This window comes from Colletotrichum acutatum, assembly GCF_030867785.1.
Source record: "Colletotrichum acutatum strain CBS 112980 chromosome Unknown BDZ83scaffold_156, whole genome shotgun sequence".
Classification (NCBI taxonomy): Eukaryota; Fungi; Ascomycota; class Sordariomycetes; order Glomerellales; family Glomerellaceae; genus Colletotrichum; species Colletotrichum acutatum.
The window spans coordinates 1220-24483 of NW_026849150.1; the positions used below are offsets into that span (position 1 = coordinate 1220).

At 50.6% G+C, this 23264-nt stretch overlaps 9 protein-coding genes across 9 annotated transcripts; 5 read left to right on the plus strand and 4 right to left on the minus strand.

Moving 5' to 3' along the window:
* The first annotated feature begins 399 nt into the window (after positions 1–399).
* Positions 400–3714, plus strand: BDZ83DRAFT_639285 (OPT oligopeptide transporter). Its single transcript, XM_060509416.1, has 7 exons — positions 400–1042; positions 1119–1796; positions 1853–2134; positions 2194–2457; positions 2511–2688; positions 2740–3029; positions 3080–3714. The coding sequence occupies exons 1-7, from the start codon at positions 689–691 to the stop codon at positions 3416–3418; spliced, it is 2385 nt and encodes a 794-aa protein (XP_060359170.1). The 5' UTR covers positions 400–688; the 3' UTR covers positions 3419–3714.
* On the minus strand, positions 3715–4703 carry BDZ83DRAFT_639287 (Alpha/Beta hydrolase protein). Its single transcript, XM_060509417.1, has 2 exons — positions 4512–4703; positions 3715–4459 (listed from the first exon to the last, which is right to left on the minus strand). Exons 1-2 carry the CDS (start codon positions 4661–4663, stop codon positions 3802–3804), a joined length of 810 nt encoding a protein of 269 aa, XP_060359171.1. The 5' UTR covers positions 4664–4703; the 3' UTR covers positions 3715–3801.
* A 260-nt stretch (positions 4704–4963) lies between these two features.
* Positions 4964–6712, minus strand: BDZ83DRAFT_765227 (peptidase S8/S53 domain-containing protein; the record flags this gene model as incomplete). Its single annotated transcript, XM_060515247.1, has 5 exons — positions 4964–5412; positions 5480–5579; positions 5644–6018; positions 6069–6275; positions 6680–6712. The coding sequence occupies 5 exons, from the start codon at positions 6710–6712 to the stop codon at positions 4964–4966; spliced, it is 1164 nt and encodes a 387-aa protein (XP_060359172.1).
* Positions 6713–7062: 350 nt separating this feature from the next.
* BDZ83DRAFT_744826 (major facilitator superfamily transporter) lies at positions 7063–8964 on the minus strand. The gene is made up of 4 exons (XM_060513170.1): positions 8600–8964; positions 7564–8538; positions 7406–7511; positions 7063–7345 (listed from the first exon to the last, which is right to left on the minus strand). The coding sequence occupies exons 1-4, from the start codon at positions 8821–8823 to the stop codon at positions 7091–7093; spliced, it is 1560 nt and encodes a 519-aa protein (XP_060359173.1). The 5' UTR covers positions 8824–8964; the 3' UTR covers positions 7063–7090.
* A 430-nt stretch (positions 8965–9394) lies between these two features.
* On the plus strand, positions 9395–11033 carry BDZ83DRAFT_590574 (metallopeptidase family M24; the record flags this gene model as incomplete). The annotated part of the gene is made up of 3 exons (XM_060506348.1): positions 9395–9747; positions 9816–10777; positions 10840–11033. The coding sequence occupies 3 exons, from the start codon at positions 9395–9397 to the stop codon at positions 11031–11033; spliced, it is 1509 nt and encodes a 502-aa protein (XP_060359174.1).
* Positions 11034–11697: 664 nt separating this feature from the next.
* On the plus strand, positions 11698–12908 carry BDZ83DRAFT_109062 (2OG-Fe(II) oxygenase superfamily protein). Its single transcript, XM_060501076.1, has 2 exons — positions 11698–12117; positions 12168–12908. The coding sequence occupies exons 1-2, from the start codon at positions 11915–11917 to the stop codon at positions 12745–12747; spliced, it is 783 nt and encodes a 260-aa protein (XP_060359175.1). The 5' UTR covers positions 11698–11914; the 3' UTR covers positions 12748–12908.
* A 1030-nt stretch (positions 12909–13938) lies between these two features.
* Positions 13939–14695, plus strand: BDZ83DRAFT_639296 (uncharacterized protein; the record flags this gene model as incomplete). The annotated part of the gene is made up of 1 exon (XM_060509418.1): positions 13939–14695. A coding segment is annotated over exon 1 (283 nt), but the record flags the coding sequence as incomplete, so codon positions are not given.
* Positions 14696–18758: 4063 nt separating this feature from the next.
* On the plus strand, positions 18759–20334 carry BDZ83DRAFT_590599 (uncharacterized protein; the record flags this gene model as incomplete). The annotated part of the gene is made up of 2 exons (XM_060506351.1): positions 18759–19700; positions 19759–20334. 2 exons carry the CDS (start codon positions 18759–18761, stop codon positions 20332–20334), a joined length of 1518 nt encoding a protein of 505 aa, XP_060359177.1.
* A 1029-nt stretch (positions 20335–21363) lies between these two features.
* BDZ83DRAFT_682703 (replication factor C) lies at positions 21364–22966 on the minus strand. The gene is made up of 2 exons (XM_060511223.1): positions 21880–22966; positions 21364–21824 (listed from the first exon to the last, which is right to left on the minus strand). Exons 1-2 carry the CDS (start codon positions 22661–22663, stop codon positions 21430–21432), a joined length of 1179 nt encoding a protein of 392 aa, XP_060359178.1. The 5' UTR covers positions 22664–22966; the 3' UTR covers positions 21364–21429.
* Positions 22967–23264: the final 298 nt, after the last annotated feature.

Genomic DNA, 23264 nt, shown 5'->3' on the forward strand with positions numbered 1-23264 from the left:
GCAACTCCGATAGATCATAGATGGCATGAGTTGGGATGTTGGGATGGGTGGTCGAATCCGCCATCAGTCGCCCCAAGGTCTCGGCCACATCTTGGCAAGGCTTAAGACATGACCTTCCCGCCTGGGCATTGCTTGGGACACCCTCTTTCTGTTAATGCGCCGAGCATCCGGAGAACATGTTCACGTTTGCACACTGCCAGTAGAAAGAAGCCATCACGAAATCTTGGACTTTCCCGGGAATCCCTATCACGTCAGTAACCTTTTGATAGGGACCTTCCTAAAAGCTCATAGTTCTCTTTGTGGAGTGGCGTTCCAATCAGCCGGGCTCGCTCGAAGACCCCAGCTCATGTCCAGACTACATGCATCAATCCCTGTCGAGCGGCATCTAACAGATGGTCTGTCCTACAACAGCTTCAAGGTCCTCAATTGCACCAATGCCGGTCCTTATCACGACATCGAACCTCTTATCACTAAGACAATCAATATCGGATCAGTCGTACAACGTGGGTCGCCACTCAGCAACAAGCTGAGGCATAGAGTACAAAATGACCACCTTTGCCTTCCCCCAAGTATGCGGAAATCCCGAACTGCTAGCACTTCAGGTTGGCGACCCGATCCTTTTGTCTGAGTTACTAGTCTCTCTAATTCTTGCCTTTCCTGCCCTGGTCTGTGCTTTCCCGTCGCGAATATGCCGGTGCCATTGACAGATGCCATCGTGGTGGGGGGGCTGAATCCCGTTGAGGGCAAAATTGTTTCGGTCCCCTCTCATCAAGCCATCAACGAGAAAGTCAGCATCGACGAGTCAGGGGTTGGAAAAGAACTGGCTTCCGAGATTCAAGCTATTCCGGTCACTACGCAATCCGACGATGGAAACCATGAGAAGGACGACAACAGCGACAATGCCATCATCATTACCGGTGCCGACGCCGCCCGATACTTGCTGCCGCTCCGGGACGACTTCGACCCTGCGCTGACCTTTCGGAGTATGTTTCTGGCAACTTGCCTCTCAGCTTTCCAGGCTGTTATGAGTCAAATCTACACTGTGAGCCTTTTTCTTAGTTGATGACTCGGGAGTGGAACGACATCTGGCTAACAAAATGCTCTACTCTGTCTACTAGTTCAAACCGACCGCCGTCACCATCTCCGGAACTTTTATCGTTCTTATCGGCTACTTCGTGGGCAAGGCGTGGGCCAAGGTCTTCCCTCGTGGTGATAAGCTTGAAGCTCGTTGGAGGCAGGACCATCCCGAAGGCGAACTTCCGGCGTACGTCAAGATCTTCAAATTTTTCAACCCGGGTCCCTGGGGACTAAAAGAACATGCAATCTGCTCCATCACTGCCACATCTGCGTCCAATGCTGCCGCTAGTATTCAGGTATTTGCGGCACAGGATCTCTTTTACGACTTGCCTCTAAGTCCGACAACCGTTGTCCTGACCGTCATCTCCATTGGCCTCTTTGGCTACGGCATTTGCGGTGTCATGCGCCCCATCGCCGTGTGGCATGTCGACGCCGTATATTGGAGCACTCTCCCTACAGTCAAGACTCTTCAAGGTCTTCATTGGCAGGATTTGAAGAACTCGAAACCCCTGCGTTGGTTCTGGTACAGTTTTGCAGGAATGTTTGTTTACGAATTTTTCCCAGCATACATCTTTCCATGGCTGAACTCCGTTTCCATTCCTTGCCTCGCTGCCATGAACGCCACGGGTTCAAAGGCTGCTGTTCTCACGAACCTTTTTGGCGGCTCTATCAACAATGAAGGTTTAGGCCTATTCTCACTGTCTTTCGATTGGCAATATGTGAGGAAATCAATCATCAGTTCGGCACAGGTACTTGAAGACTAACGTATCGCCAGATTACTTCATTTAACACTTCACTTCCTCTGACACTGCAGGCTCACTCTGCTATTGGATTCCTCATTTGCTTCCTTGCAATGATTGGAATCTACTACACAAACGCCTGGGATGCCAAGTCGCAGCCTTTCATGTCGACGCGACTGCGTTCCGAGGACGGTACTGCGTATCCCATCGCCAAGGTTTTCACTGGCGGTGTGCTCAACCAGGACGCCCTCGCCAAGTATGGCATCCCAAGGCTCACAGGCAGTTTCGCGTACGCGATGTTCATGGCCAACGCGGCGGTGAGTTTTACAGGTCATGCGCTACTTTGTCGCCGCAATGAAGGCTGACAGAACATTAGATTGGTGCGCTGGTTGCCCATTGCTTCTTCTTCTGGGGCGGAGACGTTAAGAGGGCGTACCAGAGCGCAAAGAGTGGTAGATATGATGATCGCCATCACGATCACATGACCAAACACTACAAGGAGACCCCTTGGTGGTGGTACGTTATTGTACTCGTCGTCAGCTTCATTCTTGGCCTCGTGGTTGTCACCACACAGAACGTCACGCTTCCGGCCTGGGCATATGTCGTGTCCCTGCTTCTGGGAATCTTCATCGCGCCGTTGGTAAGCATGCAACCCACGGTTTAGCTCCCAATTCCTAGCTGACTCGCGTCTAGAGCACGATTCTTTACTCTCGTTTCGGTAATGGAATTGCTACGAACAACTTATCGAAGATGCTGGCAGGTCTCATCCTTCCTGAGCGTCCCATTGGCAACATGTATTTTGCCGCTTGGTCGCACAACGTCATCTCGAATGCTGTTAATCTCTCCAACGACCTAAAGATGGGAGAATACCGTATGTACCAGTGTATACGACTAACTGAACCTTGCTAACCTGGTTCACCAGTCAAAATCCCTCCTCGTGTTATGTTCCTCACCCAGATTTACGGTACCATCATTGGCGGATTCATCAACTACGCAGTCATGATCTCCATTGTGAACGGAAATCGAGAGCTTCTCGTGGACAGCGATGGAAACAGTTCCTGGAGCGGTGCAACGATGCAATCGTACAACACCAACGCCACATCCTGGGCACTTGCTAAGTACCTGTACAAGACTGGTGGCAAATACGCTCTTGTGCCGATTGGTCTAGGTATCGGCTTTGGTGTTGTCATTATCCACCGCATCATTGCATACGTAAGTCTCTGGTGGTACTCGAATATGCTACACTTGCTAACGCGGCTCAGTTTATCCCCAAAATCCGCGGTTACTCCCTATACGATATCAACTTGCCCCAACTCATCCAATATGCGGGCTATATCCCGTACAATGCATCTCAAACCTGCGTACTCTTCAGCTCGCTGATTAGTGGTTTCTTCGTCCAATTCTATCTCCGCAACTACCGCCCTCGCATCTTTAAAGACTACTCGTACCTTGTCACCGGTGCATTCGACGGAGCTAGTCTTACTGTACTCTTCATCTTGTCGTTTGCGGTGTTCGGCGCTGGTGGCCCTTCTGTTCCCTTCCCGACATGGTGGGGCAACAACGCCGATGGTTACTATGATCACTGCCCGGCAGCTGAGTAGACAGTCTTCGTGAGATTTCTTTCGCTTCGTGAGCCACTTCAAGAACAATCGACTTCCAGTTCAAGTGTCAAACGATTCTGAGGCAGTATTCGGGATGCACTGGGCACCCTGCTAGTAGCAAAGTTCGGCAAGGACCAGTGGCCATCAAGATGTCCGAAGTTGGCATGATTCACGTGCTTGGGATAAGGACAGCTTTAGGTACTCGTTTCCAATAAAATCACAAGGCTCGGTGTACTCCTGAGAATATTTTCGATGGGACGAACTAAGAATTGGGCTCTGCGTAAGAAGTATTTATGTTCCTTCTTTCATACTAGAGGCCAATCGTCAAGGAACGTCGCCAGCCCCCGATTAAGGGAGCAGGCTACGACAGATTCGTGATCTTCTCAATCGTAAACCCTTATCGCGAGACGTTCTAGCCGAGCGCTTCCTTTTAATCGTGAATGCATGGTGATGACATTATCAACCATTTGCAGTCCTCGGTGCCGTCTCAGCCTCCTGTTATACTCCTCATCGCCTTCTCCTCTCCTTCTCGTTGGATTTTGTTCCTCGTCTCCAACAAAAAGCATGAGCGATGGACTATTTTTCTGACATTCTATTCCCTCCTGAAACAACTTTTCTTCGGTAAGGATGTAGCTCTCATTCCACCAAATGCTGGGGCTACTGGCCAAGATACAGTGAAACATATCTGTTCTTGTAAATAGGGCGTGCAGAGAGAGTAGCCCCCCATACGAATGTCCGAAGAGCGCTTCACGGCCTACAGTCGCCCCCCGGGTCTCGTCAAGCCGTCGAGCAACTAAATGTTTGACTTTGTTCTGCAAAAAGCTAAGGAAGACATCCGCACCCCCTTCATGGCCAGCTGCTCCATGGGCAGGTGGAGTGAAATCTCTAGTTCTGCGGGCGCTCATGAGAAATCTTGAGTCCGCTGGTATAGAGTAGCCAATAGCGACTACGATTCCCTGGGTTTCGGGAGAGCGCATACATAAATGGCGATGCATTGATTCCAAAGCACTTAGAAACACAGAGTTTCCATCCGTAAGGTAACTAGCTGCCCGTCAGAGTGATGAACACGAACATAGCAATCGGCCTGACGTACAAAACCGGAATCGGAGCCTCATGTTGTTGTCTAGAGCGACTCGTCCAGTCTCTTGGGAAACCAATTTGGACGACGTATTCTTCCCCGGAGACACTTCTCAGAGCCCAAGACTCTGCAGAGTCACTTTTTCCAAGCAAGGATTGAGTGCGCATCTTCCCAATTCCGATGCTTGATCACTATGAGAAAACGTAGGAATATTAACAGGAGAGATTGCACAACGCAGAATCACCGGTCTTATCAGCAATTCTTATACTGATAACCTCTCGGCTCGGGCAACGTCTATTCTTAAAGTCCGAGTCTCATCCGCTCGGATCGACGGTTTTCACCACACAAGTTTGCAGTGGCCCCATTACCTATCTAGATTTTCGACCCGTACTTGCGCTCGGCGGTATTCGGCCTTTACACCATTGTCAACAACGAGTTTCACATCATTTGGTTGTAGGATCCGACAGCTAAACACCGACACCATTAAACGCCAAGAAGTTCGGGGTACTTCCCGGAACCCCTTGAACGGTACCACGCTTACACAACTCCAAAATCCTGGCCGTGATGGCATCCACTGTTTCCAGGCCGGGCTCAAGACTTTTTAAATACAAAGCTAGCCCAGCGACGTGTGGTGATGCCATGGAAGTCCCACTCAAGGCAACATCTTTGCCAGCCTCAAGAGACAAGGAGTATATGTCTACTCCCGGTGCATACAAGTCGACGCCAGGTCCGAAATTACTAAAACTCCATGCAGTGTTGTTGACAGCACTGGCTGCAACGGTGATTGCTCTGGCAGTTCCAGCCGGCGACACTCGGCTGACGTCAACAGCGGCGTTACCTGCTGCGATAACGGAGAGAATGCCTTGCTCGGATGCTGCGTGAACCAAACTATTGAATGCATAGTTCGTCGGGCCGCCTTTCATTCTTCCATTAGCCTCATGACTTGCGTGGGGGTGCTGCTGACTGAGTATCAACCTACTTACCTAGACTCATGTTGATGACAGACACGGCTGCACGGCCTGGCGTTTCGGTAATATTTTTCACAGACCAAGAAAAGCCCTCCATGAAGTCAGACATGACTCCCTACTCTCGAAGTGTTACAACTGAATCTCTCCTAGATAGGGTCACTTCATATTGTTTGACGTACCTGGTTTGGCGCAATTACCTTCACCGCAATGACTTGCGCCTTTTTAGCAACACCCCACGTCTTGGAGGCGATTGTTCCAGCAACATGAGTACCATGTCCACTACTGTCTTCAAAGGGAATCTCTGGGTAGACAGTGTAGCCGAGCTCGGCGCGACCTTCAAAGTCCGGGTTATCCACCCAAACTCCGGTATCAACCACATACGCAAACGTTCCTTTCCCTCCGTTCTCGTCGTACGTGTACTCAAACCCATTGCGCAGACTTGCATTAGTACTGACAAGCTCAGCCTGTGATATTGCCCCTAGCCCCCAAGTGGCTTGATTCTGCGTGACTATTCCAAACGGGTATACCGGCGTGTCAGGCTCAATAAGCTCAACCTGAGTCAAAGTCAGGTATTTGTAGGACAATAGTCACGATATTTACTCACTATGTCCTTGCTCTTTATTTCCAACAAAGTCTTTTCGTCAAATGAGCCAGCATAGGCGTGGAACTTGCCGATGTCAAACGTTCTTTGAACGCCGGAGATGCCATCCCGCAACAAGCCTCGTTTACGATGCACGTCTTGTACCCAATGTATATGTCCACGGAGCGCGTCTCCGTCAACTCCAGCTTTCAAGCTGACAATGTATCGGCTCTGAAGGGCATTGTATTTGACGTCAAATGGTTGTGTCGAGACGACCGACAATCCTCCCCAAAGTAGAGCGAAAGAGTAGTTGACTGATACCTTCATTTTTCACAGTGTATTTTCCACTTTTGCAAAGGATTAAGGAATCTCGGGGGGCCTCCTGGCTGATTATAGGCCAAGCAAAACTCATTCCGCCGTTGTCTACCATCCGTGAAGTGTAATGACGTTTGTGCTTGGCTTCCTCGTATTTGCTTTAACTATGCCAGTTCAGGCAGGTCACGAAGGTATATAACTCCATACCTTGACTGAATGTCACCTCGGCAAGCTATTCTGCATGGGGACCCTCAGCGTAACTTGTGGAGTTGTATGATCTCTCTTATTCCGCCTAAGTTATTTGTAGACATTCCAAGTACCTTGTACTGATAGAAATAGATTCTTGGTGGCATTACAGTTCACTTCATACGCATTCATGTATTTGTTTATCACGCTGGGCAGCGGGCTTGACTACACAAGTACGAATTCCTGATGTGAACACTACCTAGGTAGACATGTAAGCAAGATTCGGCGCAAAGTGCCCCATTTAAAGTGTGACCAACAAATTTCAATCCCTCAATTAGTACGTAGGCATCGATGAACTATAGATATCTCTACTTTGAGCTAATCGCTGATACCTGAGTGAGGTTATTTCTTTCTTCATCCGGTCAAGCCACTCCTGAAACTTTTACCTGTAAGTTCCGGCATACCAATGATGAACCAATGTATTCAGTTGTTTTGATCGAAATTGATCCAATGTATTGTGCACTAATTCGGATGTGATGATTAAGCTAAGACGCAGCTTTATCCATGATAACACCGGACGGATCGCGTGTCACCTCATCGCCCCATTGAGCGTCCCAGCCATTCTCAGCTAGGTACTTCTTCCAAGCTTCATCGTCGTCATTCAGGTGCCTTGAGATGTCTGGAATAACGAAAAGCGCGATAATAGCACCAAGAACAGCGAAACCAGAACCAATCAGAAATGCGACTTGGTTTCCTTTAGCTGGATCGGCGGTGTACTTGTTCAAAATCGCAGTAAACACCTTTCATGTCGTGTCAGTGCAGATCAATTTTGTAGTAACAGACGGTAAGAGTTCGCTTACCTGTGTGCCAATTGCAGCTCCCGCTTTCGAAAAGGCCGAGATAAGCCCCATCATCTGACCACGTATGGATGTGGGAAAGCATTCGGAGGCTATCAGAACAACAGTACTGCAGTGGCGGTAAGTTAAATGGTCTTAACGGTTACAGAGGGTACCCTTACCTTCCTGGGCCAACTTCGCCAAGCGTCAAAAATATGCCGTAGAGGACAACAAAAAGAGGAAATACACCCTGGATAGGATTCATCGCGCCCCCGAGGACGAAACCGAGGATTGCTTGCAACGTGAAACCCAAAGCCATAGTCTGACGTCTCCCAATCTTGTCCGATAGGTACCCCCCGATGAAAGGGCCAGGAATGTAGAAACAGTTGATTACTACGCCCCACCCGAGCGTTTTAACAAGACTTTCCTCCACGTTGGCTCTTGATATGATTGTTGAGCTGAAAATTCCAAAGGGAATAGAGATCCAGTTATACAAGAACCAAGTTGATGCTGCACCAAGAAGCGGTCGCCAATACCGTTTCAGTGCAAGCCAGTATGGCATTCTCTGCTTCCGCAATGCTGACTTTCGGTACGCTGTCGAAACTGCCATTCGCATCCGGAACCAGAAGATGAGAAGGGGGGGTGCCATACCCAACGCAAACGAGGTTCGCCAAACAATATGGTATTTTGAGACTTGTTGGCCAACGCACAACAGCAGCAGCAGCGGCACTAAACCTCCCCACACATATCCTAGACTGGCTGATAAGTCTGCGAGCATCGCAAACATGAAGCCTCTCCTTTTGCGAAACTTGGCGTCTTCGTCGGTCGCTTCGGCGGCACCAGCGCCAGAGACTGGGTATTCTCCTCCTGCGCCTACACCGGCAATACCACGAGCAATGATAAGCATCCAAAACATGCCTGTGGTCGTAGTACCACTGGCAGCAGTCGACAAGGCGATGCCTAGTACCAGCAAGATTGTTGTGGCCACAGCACCAGTCTTACGGCCAAGTTGGTCACTGATGACACCGAAGAGTATCATTCCCACAATCATGCCGATCAGAAAAGCATTGGATAGCCTCTGGTATATCGTAGTAGTCAGATCGTCGGGGTAAAGGATTGCAAGTAGCAGTTCGACGTTCCCAATTACGGCGGCGTTGCTGCAGCATTGTGAGCGATACATTTAAGGTAGAAGGCAGCGAGAGTAGATGTCCAACATACTAACCATCTGAACCTATTGCTAGTCCAGAGAACAAAACCATCAACCAAACAGACAGGCTGCTGTAGTATGTCTTCTGTGATTCTTCTTCTACTACCCCTACATCAGTATTATCCGGGGCGTTGCTTGCGATTTTCTTTTCGTCAATAGCAATTTTGTCGTTTCTAGGAGCTGTGCGCTCCTCAGTACGGAAGGATGCCCTGTCAACTTCTGGTATTGTGACCATTGTGTGGTATCATCCGAGTCAATGGCTCTCAAGATACACAACAAATGTGTGGTATAATCTAGCACACAAGGACACGCAATTCAGATGTCTTCATATGGGCCAGTCTCTATACTTAACTCGAAGGACGGCACTTCATGTCGGCGCAACTATGCCGAAGAGAAAAGCGACGGCGTACGCCGCGGCGTCCTTGCTTATCTTTTCTCCTCCGGATCGGCCTTGTAAGCCGACGGGAAACTGTCTACCGCTATCGACACCCATGTCGTAAACGATAGGATGGACGCTCGTACCTGCTGTTGCTGCTGCAATCCTGGCATGACTCGTGTGGAGAGGCTTTCCTAATCCGGGAAAGGATCTCCAATTCCTGCACCCCGGAGAGGGGTAGAACGCGAGGTCGGAGACCCTCCGACACGTCTGATTTCTCGGCATTGCATCACCCCTGGTGTGCTTGCTTGCGTTCCGTTTATTCAGCGCGGAGAGAATGAAGCTGTTCAAGTCTTTTCTTGTCTTTCTCTGTGCTACTACTTCAAAACTTGCTCGACGCAGTCCGCAACGTTTTTCAGCAACGATTGCAATGCCTGATTCAACAAAACATCCAGAGGGCATACCTCTGCACCAGGCACAGGTGCAAAGGCATAATGCCAGACGGTCCCCCAACGCACTACAGCTTATTGCGACTTCATTGCTCTTATATGCATCCATCTCATGCTACTATGTTCTGTCGTTCCAGTCGCGGGAACTTGCATCTACTCCATACCTGAAAGCACAGCAATGCACTATTGATAATCTACATGCCGACTTGTCCTTTCTCGACCCCGCCGTACCTATCTCTGCAGAAGAATTCCTTGAACGCAGAGATCGACTCGCCCAAGCTCTGGTTGCATCAAATGTAGATGCATTCGTCTTAGAACCTGGCTACACTTTTCAGTAAGTTGCTCATCGACAGCCTGAAAACCTCTGAGCCTCCGAGTATGTGAGTCCTGACATGGGGGCAGATATTATGGCAACATCTCTCAGGTTGACTGGGAACCTTGGGAGCCTGAAGAGCGGCCATTCCTCATGTTCATCCTCCCTCATGTGTCTTCTTCTGGTCAGGTGAGCGCCAAGACTGCCTTTTTGTCGCCTCATTTTGAAGAGGGCAGGGTACGGATGCTCGGTATACCAACAAGGGAAGACGAACTGGACATTGTCATCTGGGAAGAGCATTGGAACCCGTACGACACGCTGCTCAAGTCACGTCTCTTCGATGGCCATCATGGAAAGCTCATGGTTGACGAGGAAATTCGTGACTTCATCGTCAGAGGACTGGATGCTGCCGGGTTCGAGACTGTCGGCCTCTCTCAGGAAGTTGAACTCGTGAAGCAGCAAAAAAGCCCTGCGGAGGTCGAATTGCTTCGCGTTGTCAATACTGGGACTGTTGTCGCTGTCAGAGCGATGCGACCTTGTCTGGTGCCAGGGCTTACAGAAGATGAAGTCACCGAGATTCTCAACTCTGCTCTCCTCTCCATCAACTTTGGACTGTTCTTCAATATTGTGTTGTTCGAGGAGCACGGAGCGCTTCCTCATGGGGGTTTTGTCACTGGCTTCAAAAAGTTGACCCCTGAGAGCATGGTTGTCATCGATGTTGGTGCCCATTATCTGGGCTACAGTTCGGATATTTGTCGCAGCTTCTTCATCGATCCACCAAAGCCACAGGTACATACTATGATGGGTTCCCTGCTGAAGTCGTGGATCCAAAACCCGGAGGCACGACAGCATCTCATTGCGGACTCTGAGCTGCGTGCCGAGAAGCTAAGGGTCTGGGACATTGTGTTGGAGGCACAATCAGCTGCCGCCTCTGCTTTCAAGCCGAATAACACAGCAGCAAGTGTGGATATTGCAGCTCGTCAAGTCATTGAAGACGCTGGCTATGGATACGCCTTCACGCATCGTTTGGGTCACGGTATCGGTATTAAAGGTATGTTCCCCATGTTCCTCATGATCGGGGGTCGAAAGCAGTCATTGATCCGTACCGCATAGCTCACGAGTCGCCGTACTTGAACAAGTGGAACAAAGATATCTTGCTTAAGCCCGGTATGACATTCACGAACGAGCCTGGAATCTATTTGGAAAATAGATTTGGCGTCAGACACGAAGACATCTATTTGGTCAAAGCATCGGGCGAGGCAGAGTTGCTCACTGGCCGTAGGGCGACTGGACCATACGATCCATAAAGTACCTTGGTTCTTGGACCTAATACTACCATTATGTGGCGGCCAGTATAGAACCGCGCTGGTGAATACAAGAAGCAAATTTCTTAGAGACCAGCCATTTTTCTCAGACTACCCCTTGGTTGCAATGACATTATCCATCGCTCTTGTGTGTCTAGCTAGCATCTCCAATAATACCTAGGTAGTCAACGCAGAAAGATTGTGCCACCTTCCGCCAGAGCCATTGGGTCGACGCCAGACATCGGGCTTTGGTAAGGCCATCAGATGCTTTTACATACATTCATTGTCAGCTGACATAGTCCACATGTGTTGATTAATCTTTGTCAGATTTCTTATTGGGCCCGTCCCAATCCATTACGATTAGCAACAGTGAGATATTTGTGCGAATCTGCTCTTGAGAAGAACGTTAGCATCCTGCAGAGTTGCCAAGTCCGCGTCGCCACCTTCCATGTCAATCTGACAGGCTTCTCGATGTTGGCTGTATGTTGGGCCAACTATTGAGATAATGAAAGTGAGCCCTTTCTCTGTGGAGCTAAACAAAACATCGGCTGACGATCAGGTTGAACCCCTAGTCAGATTGGGGGCTGGCGCCCCATAAGTGTGGCGTTTCGACGTCTGAAGCTAAGGTAAGGTACGCTGATCAGACGAGGAAACCCCTGAATTGAAACCCAAATTGCCATGGGGAATCGGGAACCCAAACGAATGACCCAACGTGCCAACGAGGATTGCCAGCTCGCGCTTCAAACGCCCTGGGTTTCAGCCACTGTCGACTGTATCGATCATCCGACTTCAAATCTAGCTGCGATGGCTTCATAAACGAGGTTGCTCCCATATTGAAAGATTGTAGCAAAACCTCATGCATATAGATTCAATATCCAAACAGTATGATTAGTCTTCTCTCAACCGCAGCGTTTGCCCTCGCGGCGACATTGGTCGTCCCCGTGTCATCTCAAGATCAGAAACCCATATCGGAATACGTATGCACACACCCGCCATACAAGGTCCACATGATATCTAAATCCCCCCTTGTGATTTATATCGCCGACTTCATCACGGCGGCAGAGCGGTCACATCTGCTGGGAATGGCGTTAGTTTATCTTGCAGTGTTTGCGTAAAAATGTAACTAATCTGTGTCAGGAGCGATACGTTTACCCACTCTGGAGTTATTGATGCTTCTGGAGGCAAAACCACGCACAACGTACGCACTTCTCAGAGCACCAGCCTGTGGCGGGATGATGTCGTTCGCTGCATCGAAGGGCGCGCAATAGCGTTCCAGGGATATGGTATGCCTAAGAGTCACGTGGAACCATTGCAGCTGGTCAAGTATGGAAAGGGTCAGCAATACCATTTTCACACGGATTGGTTCACAGATCCCGCGCATACCAGAGCTCATCTAGGCGGCAATCGGCTTTCTTCTTTCTTTGGTTATGTGTCGGCGGTTAACGTCACTGGAGGGGGAACCAACTTCCCGCTCTTAGACGCCCCTTCTGACGAACGATGGTGCTCCTTCATTGACTGCGACGAGCCTTGGGAGAGAGGTGTGACATTCCGGCCGTTGGATGGAAATTTCGTGTACTGGGAAAACCTTCACGTCGATGGTTCTGGAGATCAACGTAATTTGCATGCTGGGTTGCCGGTCACAAGTGGACAAAAGGTTGGGATGAACATCTGGACAAGACAAGCACCGCTAAGCAAGGACATTCGAGGAGATTATTAAGACTCTTGAAGCATTAAAGATTCATTTACAGAGGGTATTGGGGGCTTGTAAGAACGAGCATGGGGCTAGGCACCCATGAGCCAAAACACACTTTTCCGTCTCTTCTTCGGGGGAAGGCTTGCCACGCTATCCACTTCGACCCGATCGAAAGCTCTAAAATCGCTCAGTCAGATAATGATAGTTTTGTGTCCGTAAATCTTAGCCTGTAAGGCCGGGTTTATGGTGGCCTGTGGTTCGATATGTGTTAGGGAATGGGCACCTTACACACGCAGACTATCTAGTTTATTCATGTGAAAAGTATTATCAATTGTCTTCAAAGGGATTATACGCGGCAGCTTACAAATGCTGGTGTGATGCCTGCATAGACATGCACAGCACTGTAGCAGGCCAAGAGGAGAGACTTTCTATACTCGGTTGACATGATTATGAGCCTCTCTCGGTGGCCAGGTAATGGATTCGTGGATCTCCGTTGTCCTTGCTGAGATTTTCAACAGCGAGTTAGAAAAATATCGATCCTAGCTGATTCCAAATGGAACCACACTCACCAAAATACGATGTGCTTCACAAATAACCCAACCTCTGACTTTACGCATGGCAATACCAAGGATCAAAAGCCTTACGTGTATGATGAATTGTGTGAGCAAGCCGGCCATAGCATTGAGCGGCCTTTCTGACCGCCTTTGGAGATGGGTGCCACTGGCTAAAGCTCTCGTGAATACACGGCATTCAAAGTCAACTCCTTTCCAGCCGGCGTGTATGAACATGTGACAAGCTTTGGGATGCGTAAGACAGAGGGACGAGCTTTATGCGGATCTCGCTGCGGTGATCTGGTAGGTGATACGCCCTTGCAAGTGGCATGGGATTGGGTGGTCCTTAGATTCCAAGGTCGAACGTTCTGTGACTGATCTAGTCGCAAGCTGCACCTCGACCTCCAGCTTACTTACCTGAGGATATGATGAACGAGGAGTAAACTCAACTTCTCCACTTGATATTCTGTCTTGAAATATTCTGCTTCCCACGAAAAGTGGGAAAAGGTCTTTTCTCAATCTTTTTCTGCGGGTAGGACCTCGGAGATAGCTGCCCAACCACCAGACAAGTTGCTAACTTGATATGATGGAAAGGTAAATGTACCACGTGCTTCTCAACTATCCTAGCAATAGGATATTCCAATTGAATTTGCATCTTAGCTAGTGGGCAAGTCGAGCCAATCTCAGGTAGCAAAGGGATGTCAATTGCGCCGCAATAAGAAACTAACTTTAGCCAGTACCTTGTTTGATTGGCCGCTTCGCCTGACAAGAGGTTTAATATTCCGGTCTTTGGAAGCTTTCGACGGCAGCTAAGCATCCAGGAACCCATTGTCAGCTTCCATTTTCTTTTTCTATTTGGCCACAGGCGATAGACTCTGCACAGGATAGCCTTATCGGCTTTGCTTTGGAGTTTGCTTCGGAGCTCCGGTGGAAAGAAGCGGGCAGATTTTGTGCTTGTTACATGGAACGAAGGGTTCTTTTATTGTAGGGTTTACACGATAAGCCCATGTTGAAGGCCGCTTGGCCAACATGGGAACAGCCAAGTGCCTCCTTCTGTCATATATTGCGATGTTTCGAAAGGCTATCCGTAGCTCATGGACGATAAGTCCTAGTAGTGAGTACACGTAGTCACCAGTCAATGATTGTCATGGTGTTCGCTGCTGCGCTTAGTGTGAGCTGTTTTGCTGTTTCCAACCAAGTGATGGTCAATGAAGTGCCTGTCGGATTGGAAGTCCAATTCGACCTCGCGGCAAGGGGCCCGCACAGGGGCCACTTACGGGCCGTACTTACGATAATCGCGGCCTGCCCAACCTGCGGTTGGAACCTCTCTTTTCCACCTTACGCAGAAGTTAATACAGATCAATTGACGTCTTCGTCAACCCACGGTTCGAACCAGAATCCCTGTGATAGGCATATCAACAGTGCCAAAGGACGTCATGGGGAGGAGTCGAAGTCCTTCCAACGCCCAGAAGAGTGGAAATTCAACGAAAGGACCAGCGCCCGTTGTTAAATAAAGCTGAATACATGAACTGTGCTGTAAATAAGGCAGCCTTGAGTGGCAAGCAAATGTAAGGCTAGAGGGTAGTGTCCCTTTTCACGCGATTCTGCTGCTGATGATAATCCTGGTGACTAGGTGATGCAACTCCTACAAGGCTAGGGTCCTGATGCCGAGCCGCCGAGCCCCCAGCCTGATCTGAGGGGCGACAGGTCGAGTCCACCTTTTGTCGAACCTTTTTCTTCTTCTCATATTTCCCAAAGTTGATCGGAATTCTCTCTAATCTTCTCTCATCTTGATAGTAGTGCATATTGCGTGAATGAGTGCGTCAAGGAAGAGGAAGTCAATTAGAGTGGAGGGCCGGTTGATATTTCGGCTTTCATGTGTGGGAATAGAATGAATTGGCGTGAAGCACAGCGGCGGGGCAGACGGAAGTGGAGCAACGGCGAGGATCAAGGGTAGGTTGATGGAGCGGCCGCGGGATCCGATTTAGCTCTATACACCACGTATGGAAATGGCGTGAGGAGGTATCCATAGCTACTGTGTGCCAGTCTGGACGGAGTGAGGAGGCGCGTTGTTCTTCCGAGAGCTAACGAAGCCGGTTCAAGGCAAACTCTTGAGGATGTTCAGCAGCAGGTTTCCTTGTCGAGTGTGTCAGTGTCAACGAGAGCGTCAGTGAGCTTGACAGCTAGCGTGGCTGATGAGATGGCGTCGCGACTTCCACAGGGTTGGGATATGTCCAGAAATAGGGACGGATGGTGCCCCGTCTGAGGTGGGTTTAGTGACATGCACGCTTTACAGGTATGGCCGCAGAGCAGTTAGCACTGTAGTACCTTAGTATAGGTGATGGCCGCCGCTGAGTATAGCGCATTCGTCACACCCTCATAACACCTCACTCCCTGTTCCGAACGGGTTATCCGATGATCCATTGTCGAGCGAGTCGTTTATTACTTGAACCTAAAAGAAGTTGAGATAGACCGGTGGGGTGATATGGAGATGCGAGAGCTTGGAGGAAGTGCTTAGGTGGGCCGCTGCTCAGAAAGCTTGACTTGACTCAAGAATCAGTGATGGCATATCTGAGAATATCGCGAGACCTGAGTGTCGACCTCCTTTGTCCGGCCCGCCTGGTAGTGTTGAATTCTTTGTTCGGATGCATAAGCTAAGACAGTGCGGATACACGCGGGTTTGCCCTACTTGACACTACAGGGCACGACTTATGAGTTTGGGTCTACCTACGCAGTAAGCACCTAAGGTACCACGGTACCCAAGCGCCGGTCCATAGATCCGTGATCCCCTTGGGCGGGTGGACAGTGAAGCTCGTGTTGACAGATGGAGTGGCACAGTGGCTTGGGTTTAGGCCAGAAGATGCAGGAAGTTAGTGTCCGCCAAAGTCTCGGACGGCCGGGTGACGGCCGTGACTAGGAGAACGTGGAAACAGGACAGCAGACAAAGAGAAGCCGTTAATGTTCCTGCGCGTTTTCGAGGGACGGCAGACGTTGAAGAGCACCAAGCAAACAGATTGAGAGCGCTACAACGGGCCGCGGGTTTGTCCGTGTGACATGGCATGATGGCAGGCCACAGGCCACACACGGATAGATGAAGATAAGAAGGTGGTCTGCACCTAATAAGGTATTGTGCAAGTTCACTTGAAGTGACAGTGGAGCTGAGCATCCACGGCATCTCAGCATCCTTCGATTCCTGGCCGGTCTGTGATACACAATTAGGTGTCTGGGGGTAACATTTGACTGGATGCTTCATATGTGATGGTGGTGTTATGCAGACTCGGAGTGGTAGTCAGGTAGTGTAGGCATTCGGAATAGTTCGTATTGACAGATTGCACACCCCCTTTTATGCTCATGATCCGCTGGTGTGCATCTCGGTTATGCCTGCCGTCATTCCCTTTTTGGATTGTCTCTCTTTTCCGATCCACAGCATTGCAGCATGCCTTCTTCTTCTTCTTTTCCCCTTGCTTGCTGCTTGCTGTGCTTGCATCCATCTCGTCATCTTTTAGGAGATGCCTGCCTGCCCCGCCGCCTAGGCCGTCATAAGCCAACCAAAATGTGTTTCTCAAGCACAAGCATCGCCACCCCTGCGTGGGATCATGTCGTCTTTTGAGATTCCACTGTAATGAGGCGGGAAGAGAAGGAGCTCGGCGTGGCAGCGAGGAAAGCGCAGGCAGGTCTGGCAAACGGCAGGTTGTTTCTGCTACATACCTAGGGTACCGTGGATGGAAGCCAGGAAGGAATCTGAAAAAGTCGCCGGTCGGAGCCTGGAGGTGCGGGCCACGGCACAAGATACGTACCCGTCCTGGGGCAACGTCCTAAGGTACCTACCTACCTACCTTAGGTACGTACTCCGTACTCACAGTCACAGAAAATGGAAGGTTCCCTGGTCGGTCTCCATTGCCCAACGCGATCAAGGTTCATTTCATCCTGAAAGCCAAGCCAAAAGAAACCCACAAAAGGTGAAGAACAAAGTTCGTCCACCTCCTCAACCTCGAACAAGACAGTGGGGGCAAGTCCTGCATCTCGAACTCGACTGCGACGATACTCTTTTCCTCCAGATCCCGACTCTCCGTCTCGCAACTCTTCCTGAGGTACTCCGTAGATACTCTGAATCAACTATATTTTCCAGAAAACGAGAACGTCTGTCGGTCGCTTGGTCGCTCTGGCGGCGCCGTATCTAAGCTTGCACGCCACCGTCATGAGGTGCATGTCAAACGTCGGCCCTAAATCGTAGCGATTATCAATGCAGCATGGTTAGCTAGGCCCTACCTTAGGTACAGAGGACACATCAGGTACTCCGTACTCCATACAAAGGTGCCCGGATTCAAGGCAAAGCTAAAATGGTTGCGAGGACGGACGGACCGTTTTGGCCCTCTCGCACTAAGGTACCTACCTACCTTAGAGTTTAGGGTGCGAAGGTAAGTACCGGTAGGTGCCTTTAGTCGGTACGGACCTTACTCCTGAGTCCTGGGTCCTACGAACAATATCCGCGCTGCAACGTCCCTTCACCCTTTGCCTTTGGACACGACAATCTTTTGATGCTGCAAAACAGGTGGTGCTTGGCGCTTGGCTCCCCACGCCATCCATCCATCTCAACCCCATTCTGGTCCAGCGCGTCCTGCCCCTCGGGTCCATTCGCCATCATCTTTTGCGCACTTTAAAACTTGGACGTAGGCTGCTTCACCTCATCTTGCCAGGACCTGCCCAAGACGGGTACCCGCCCAGCCTCATGTCTCTCGCTTTTCTCGCTTTCCCGCTTCGACTACCTCCTTACACACTCGGCACTGTACCTGTTTTTCTCTAGAGTATTCGTCCCTGGTTCAGGTATCGCTTTACTCGAGTCGCTCTACATACTGCCTTGGGTAGGTATCTGTACCTCCTTGTTAGTACCTTTCCATCAAACTAGGCAGGGGTCCAACTCTTCTTTTCTGCGACGGCCCGCCCTCCACCAGCAAGACTGAGGTGCACTCAGCTCCAGCCTTTTCTCCTTTCGCCTTTGCTTACAAGTTCCAACCAGACAACAGGCTTCGCTGCTTCACACCTCATAACCCTTTGGCGTCGGCGCACAGTGGCTGAGATATCCCGACCCAGACCCAGGATATCCTTCCTCGCCGCTCCTTCCCGGCCTTCCCTCTTTTCCACCATTCTTCCACTCTTTTGGCTACCTTGCCTAATTCTATCTATTCTTACTATCCTCAACCTTTTTTAGGAACTTTCTTTCTGCCACTTCTTACCAAGTTCTTCTGGCGACACGACCGCGCGCAATCCCATCGCTACTGAATTCTGTATACTATTTCTCAAACCGCAAACCCAGCAAGCCAGCTGCTGGCTACAACTTTTCTTCCACCTTTTTGGAGTCCGGCCACAAACTTCCTTGCCGTTGCCGCCGTCGGCACCCTTTCACCTCAATAAACGAATTGTGCTATCATGGGATTGAGCCAAAGACGGAATGACGTTTGTATAAACCCTATTCTCGCCATCAACATGTTATCCCGTCGCGCCCTCACCGTTCTCGCCCTTGTCTCCGTCACCGCCGTCATCTTCCTCATCTCCTCTAGGAGACTCGGCGGCGACTGGGCGATAGAAGGCCCCAACTACCACCCCTTCAAAGGCCATGGCCCACCTCCGCCTGCCGGCAGCTCTCCCAGCGCAGGTCCCGATGGCCGTCCTCCGCCTCCTCCGCCGCCCCCGAGCTACCAAGACGACCGCCTCGCACAGCACAATGTGTCGAATCAAGACATTCCCTACCGTCCTCACGACCCCGTCTGCGACACTTTCCCCGACACGAGCAATATCCTTGTTATCATGAAGACGGGCGCCACCGAGTCCTTCGACAAGGTCCCCACTCAACTCCTGACCATGCTCAAGTGCTTGCCCGAATACTTCATCTTCTCCGACCTCGACCAGACCGTTGCAAACTACCACATTCGGGACAGTCTTGACAAGGTTCTTCCCGAGGCCATGGAAGGTAACCAGGACTTTGATCTCTACCGCCGCCAAAAGGCCTGTCAGGCCGACCAGCAGAGCTGCAACAAGCTGGCTGTAAGCAAGGACGAGGGTTGGAATCTCGACAAGTACAAGAATGTTCACATTGCCGAGAAGACGTACCGTATGCGCCCCAATTACGACTGGTATATTTACATCGACGCCGATACCTATGTGCTCTGGCCCACGCTTGTCCAGTGGCTCAAGAACCTCAACCCCAAGAATAAGCACTACCTTGGTAGTGTCACCATGATTCGCAATTTCGTCTTTGGCCATGGGGGCAGCGGCTACATCGTCTCCCAGGCGGCTATGCACGACATGATTGCGGACCATGAAGATGTCGGCAACAAGTGGGATGTTCGTGCGAGCAAAGAATGTTGCGGAGACTACATCTTCGCGCTAGCTATGAAGGACAATGCTGACGTCAACGTCCATAATGTGGTAAGTATTCATCATGACCTCTCTGTTCTATACACAGCTTGAACTGACCATTTCCCAGTGGCCTACGATCAACGGCGAAAAGCCTTTTACTCTGCCATATGGACCTACTCACTGGTGCCACCCCATCGTGACGATGCATCACATGAATGCCGAGGAGATTTCCACTTTCTGGGAATACGAGCACAAGCGCTACTCCGACCCGAGCCTTCCCCAGCCGCCTCCAGTCATGCGCATTAAGGATATCTATCACGAATTCTTTGCGCCTCGTATGCAGCCTGAGCGCGCCGATTGGGACAATCTAGCTGATGACCGATTTTTCCTCGACGAATCCGCAAACAAGCATCAAGACTGGCAACTCAATCGAGCCAAGAAAGAAGACTTGACAGAAGAGGAGAAGGTTGCACACTTGTCCTTTGGCAACTGCCGCAAGGCCTGCGAGGCCGACAGATCCTGCTTTTCATTCCAGTACAAGGACGGCGTCTGCGGCTTCAGTTGGGCATGGAAGCTTGGCCACCCGGTCAAGCGCGAGTCCACGGACGAGAAGCGTACCATGTCCGGCTGGGCTGTAGAGAAGATCAACGCCTGGATTGAGCAGCAGGGCGAGTGCGGCCCAGTCAAGTGGCCCGATGTCTGAGGTGAAAACGCACCAGTCATCACCGACTTGGTGTTGACACGAGACATTTACATCGCCACGAAAGAGCAGCGCCGCTGGCCTGCCATAACGCAAGCACGGCTGCCATCCAAGGCTTTGAGACGTGACGTATGTTTCACGTGGGGCCTCATCCAATGTCTTAGTACGCCAAGGACTTGGATACGGGATTCTTGGACATGGTGGGGAAAACACCCCCCCTCCTCTAGAATTCCCTTGACTCGGATTTTCTTGCCAGGGAGGAAACAAAACGCTTCTCATGGAAGCCAAATGAGCCAGGCGTTTATCGGTCCGGCATCTGTATAGAATCGCAGGCATGTGTGTATTTCTTTTCTTGTAGTGTGTGTATATCACCATCATGACGTGACAGGCAAGGCAAGACTTGGGTTTCGAGACGACTTTGGCGTTTATTTGGAAAAGACGTCTACTTCTTCAATGGCCCTGGTTTGGGAGGCCGACGGAGTCAAACGGTCAGGGCGAGCGCTCGCAATAGAATGCCTTTCATGGTTCATATTACAGTAAATATCCAGATTCCGATTCAGACATTCTCAGTTACCACCCCTCTGTGCCTAGTTAGCTCTATCCCGACCTCTCCGAGATGAAATCATCTTGAAAACTGAAGGGATTGTAGTGAAGAAACGGGGCCCGGAACCCGACGAGGTGTCAGTCCTATTGCTTTCAAACGACCCAATCTCAGATTTCGGCTCGCTCATTCCACTGATACGCCACAGCTATATAAAGACGGTTAGGTAGGGCAGAGAATCGGCAGCGGGTGGCTAGAGATGGCCAGACATGGCATGCCTTGACGAGCTTCTAAGGGGCCACACCGACAAATCGCGTTCATCCCGGTATTTTGCGTGAGGTACCGGTGGTGTCACTGGTCCAGTATATACATTCCAAGATTGGCACCGAAGCTCAAGTGGGGGCTGGGTGTTGCCGCTTGACCCAGGTCGGGTAGAAGACGGCAATTCGGCATATCATGCAAAAGACATATCGAGACGACTGTACGTAGATGAATCATAACGTCGTAAATTAGCCATCCATGCTCCGTAGGCTACCCTCCTCTGCACTCCGACTTGTTCATTTGCTCATCAACTCTGCTCCGCTCCTAATGACGCCCACCACAGCTCCCGTCTGCACTGTCTCGCTGCCGCCACCAGCAACACGGTGTTCGATATCCGCCAGCCCGTCGAGCCACTTAATCATGATTTCCGGCTTGACCTCGAGTGTCGCCAGTTGCTCCGCTAGAGCTGTGATGATATCTGCCAGGGCAAGACCCCGTGACACTTTTAGGGTGTTGATAGTAGTCAGGCAGGATGTCACGTCTGTTGTGCTCAACAATACATCCAGGATCTCCTGCACAGCGTCGGGCTGAGGAGCGGCAATGCAGTTGTATATCGTCTCTGTAGAAATGGTTTCCCTCAAAATATCGGCCTCGGCCACCTTGGGTGCGTCCTTGGGTTGCAACGGGGTACCTTTGTTGTTAGCATGCTCCCATGGGCCATTGTGCAGAACCAGATGAGTACTCACTCGATGCGTGACAAGCTTGGAGCACATTGAGTGCTCTTCTCATGTCACCCTTGCTAAGCTTCACCAAAGCTTCCGTGGCGTCGGGGATGATTTTGACGTGCTCCTCCTCAATCACCTTATCCACCAAGACTCTGATATCGCGCTCCTTCAACGGACTGAATCGGAACCTCGTACATCTTGACAGCAGTGCCGGTGACAGCTTGTGCGAGTAGTTTGCAATGATGCAGAAGCGCGTATTGACAGTGTACTTCTCCATGATGCGGCGCAACGCCATCTGCGCCGTGTTCGTCATAGCATCGGCCTCGTCGAGGATGATGAGCTTGTACGACGCCATGCTGCCACCGTTGCCCGACTTGGCCGAGGGTCCGAGAGTGAATATTTGTTTTGTCGAGGCAAAGGTTTTGATTTGCTCGCGAACGACGTCGATGCCGCGATCGTCTGAAGCGTTGAGCTCGAGAACCATCTGCCGCATGTTCTCGGCGCCATAGATGCGGCGCGCGAGGGCGAGGATCGTCGAGGTCTTGCCAGTTCCCGGGGGCCCGTAGAGGAGTAGGTGAGGGAGACGATTCGAGTCGACAAACTTGTTGATGGTGGCAAGAATATCCTGGTGTCCGGACACGTCGTTGAGGCTTACTGGGCGGTACTTTTCAACCCATGGCAGACTGTCTTCGGCTTCTACGGGGAGGTTGGCGGCGCTGCGCTTGCCCTGCTTGGCGTCTGAGGAGAAGGTGATGTCCTTGGACACGGGGACGTCGACGTCCATCTCGTCTTCGAAGTCGGACATATTGAATGTGGTGCGGGCAAGCTCGATTGGATAATTTGAGGAGGGGACGGTGAGGTGGTGCAATATGAGCTCCAACCTATGAATAAGGTATCCTCGTGCAAGTGGAAATTAGAAATCTGGACGTGATGCATCCGCTTGGAAGACGCGTCGCAAACGCGTTGAATGATGGTGTTTCACGTGACCACTTAAGCCTTTGCCGGAGGGAGCCCCATGTTCGACGGGGCGAGAAGGCGGTCAATGTGATCGGCCCCACTATCCCTCCGGCCAGCGGTCTTCCATTATATAAGCGAAACTACCCCTCCATCAAAGTTGGAGTTTTGGACTCACATCCCAACTCATACAATAGCCACAGTTCCATCCGTGATCCAATATTGTTACTTAGATACCTAAGTATCTGGTCAAGTCTTGTTCCGCGCCTCGCCCAACATCAGCCTACGATTCTGCTCAGCCCTGCCTCAAAACATCTTACCAAGTGCTGTGGAATAGTACGAACCCGTGGACATGTCACAACTATGTCAAGTCTGTGTGACTGCTGTCAGACTTTAGCCTCGCTCATTGCCATTGGACAAGGATAAGAGTTGCTGTTTGTCTCGACCTTCCC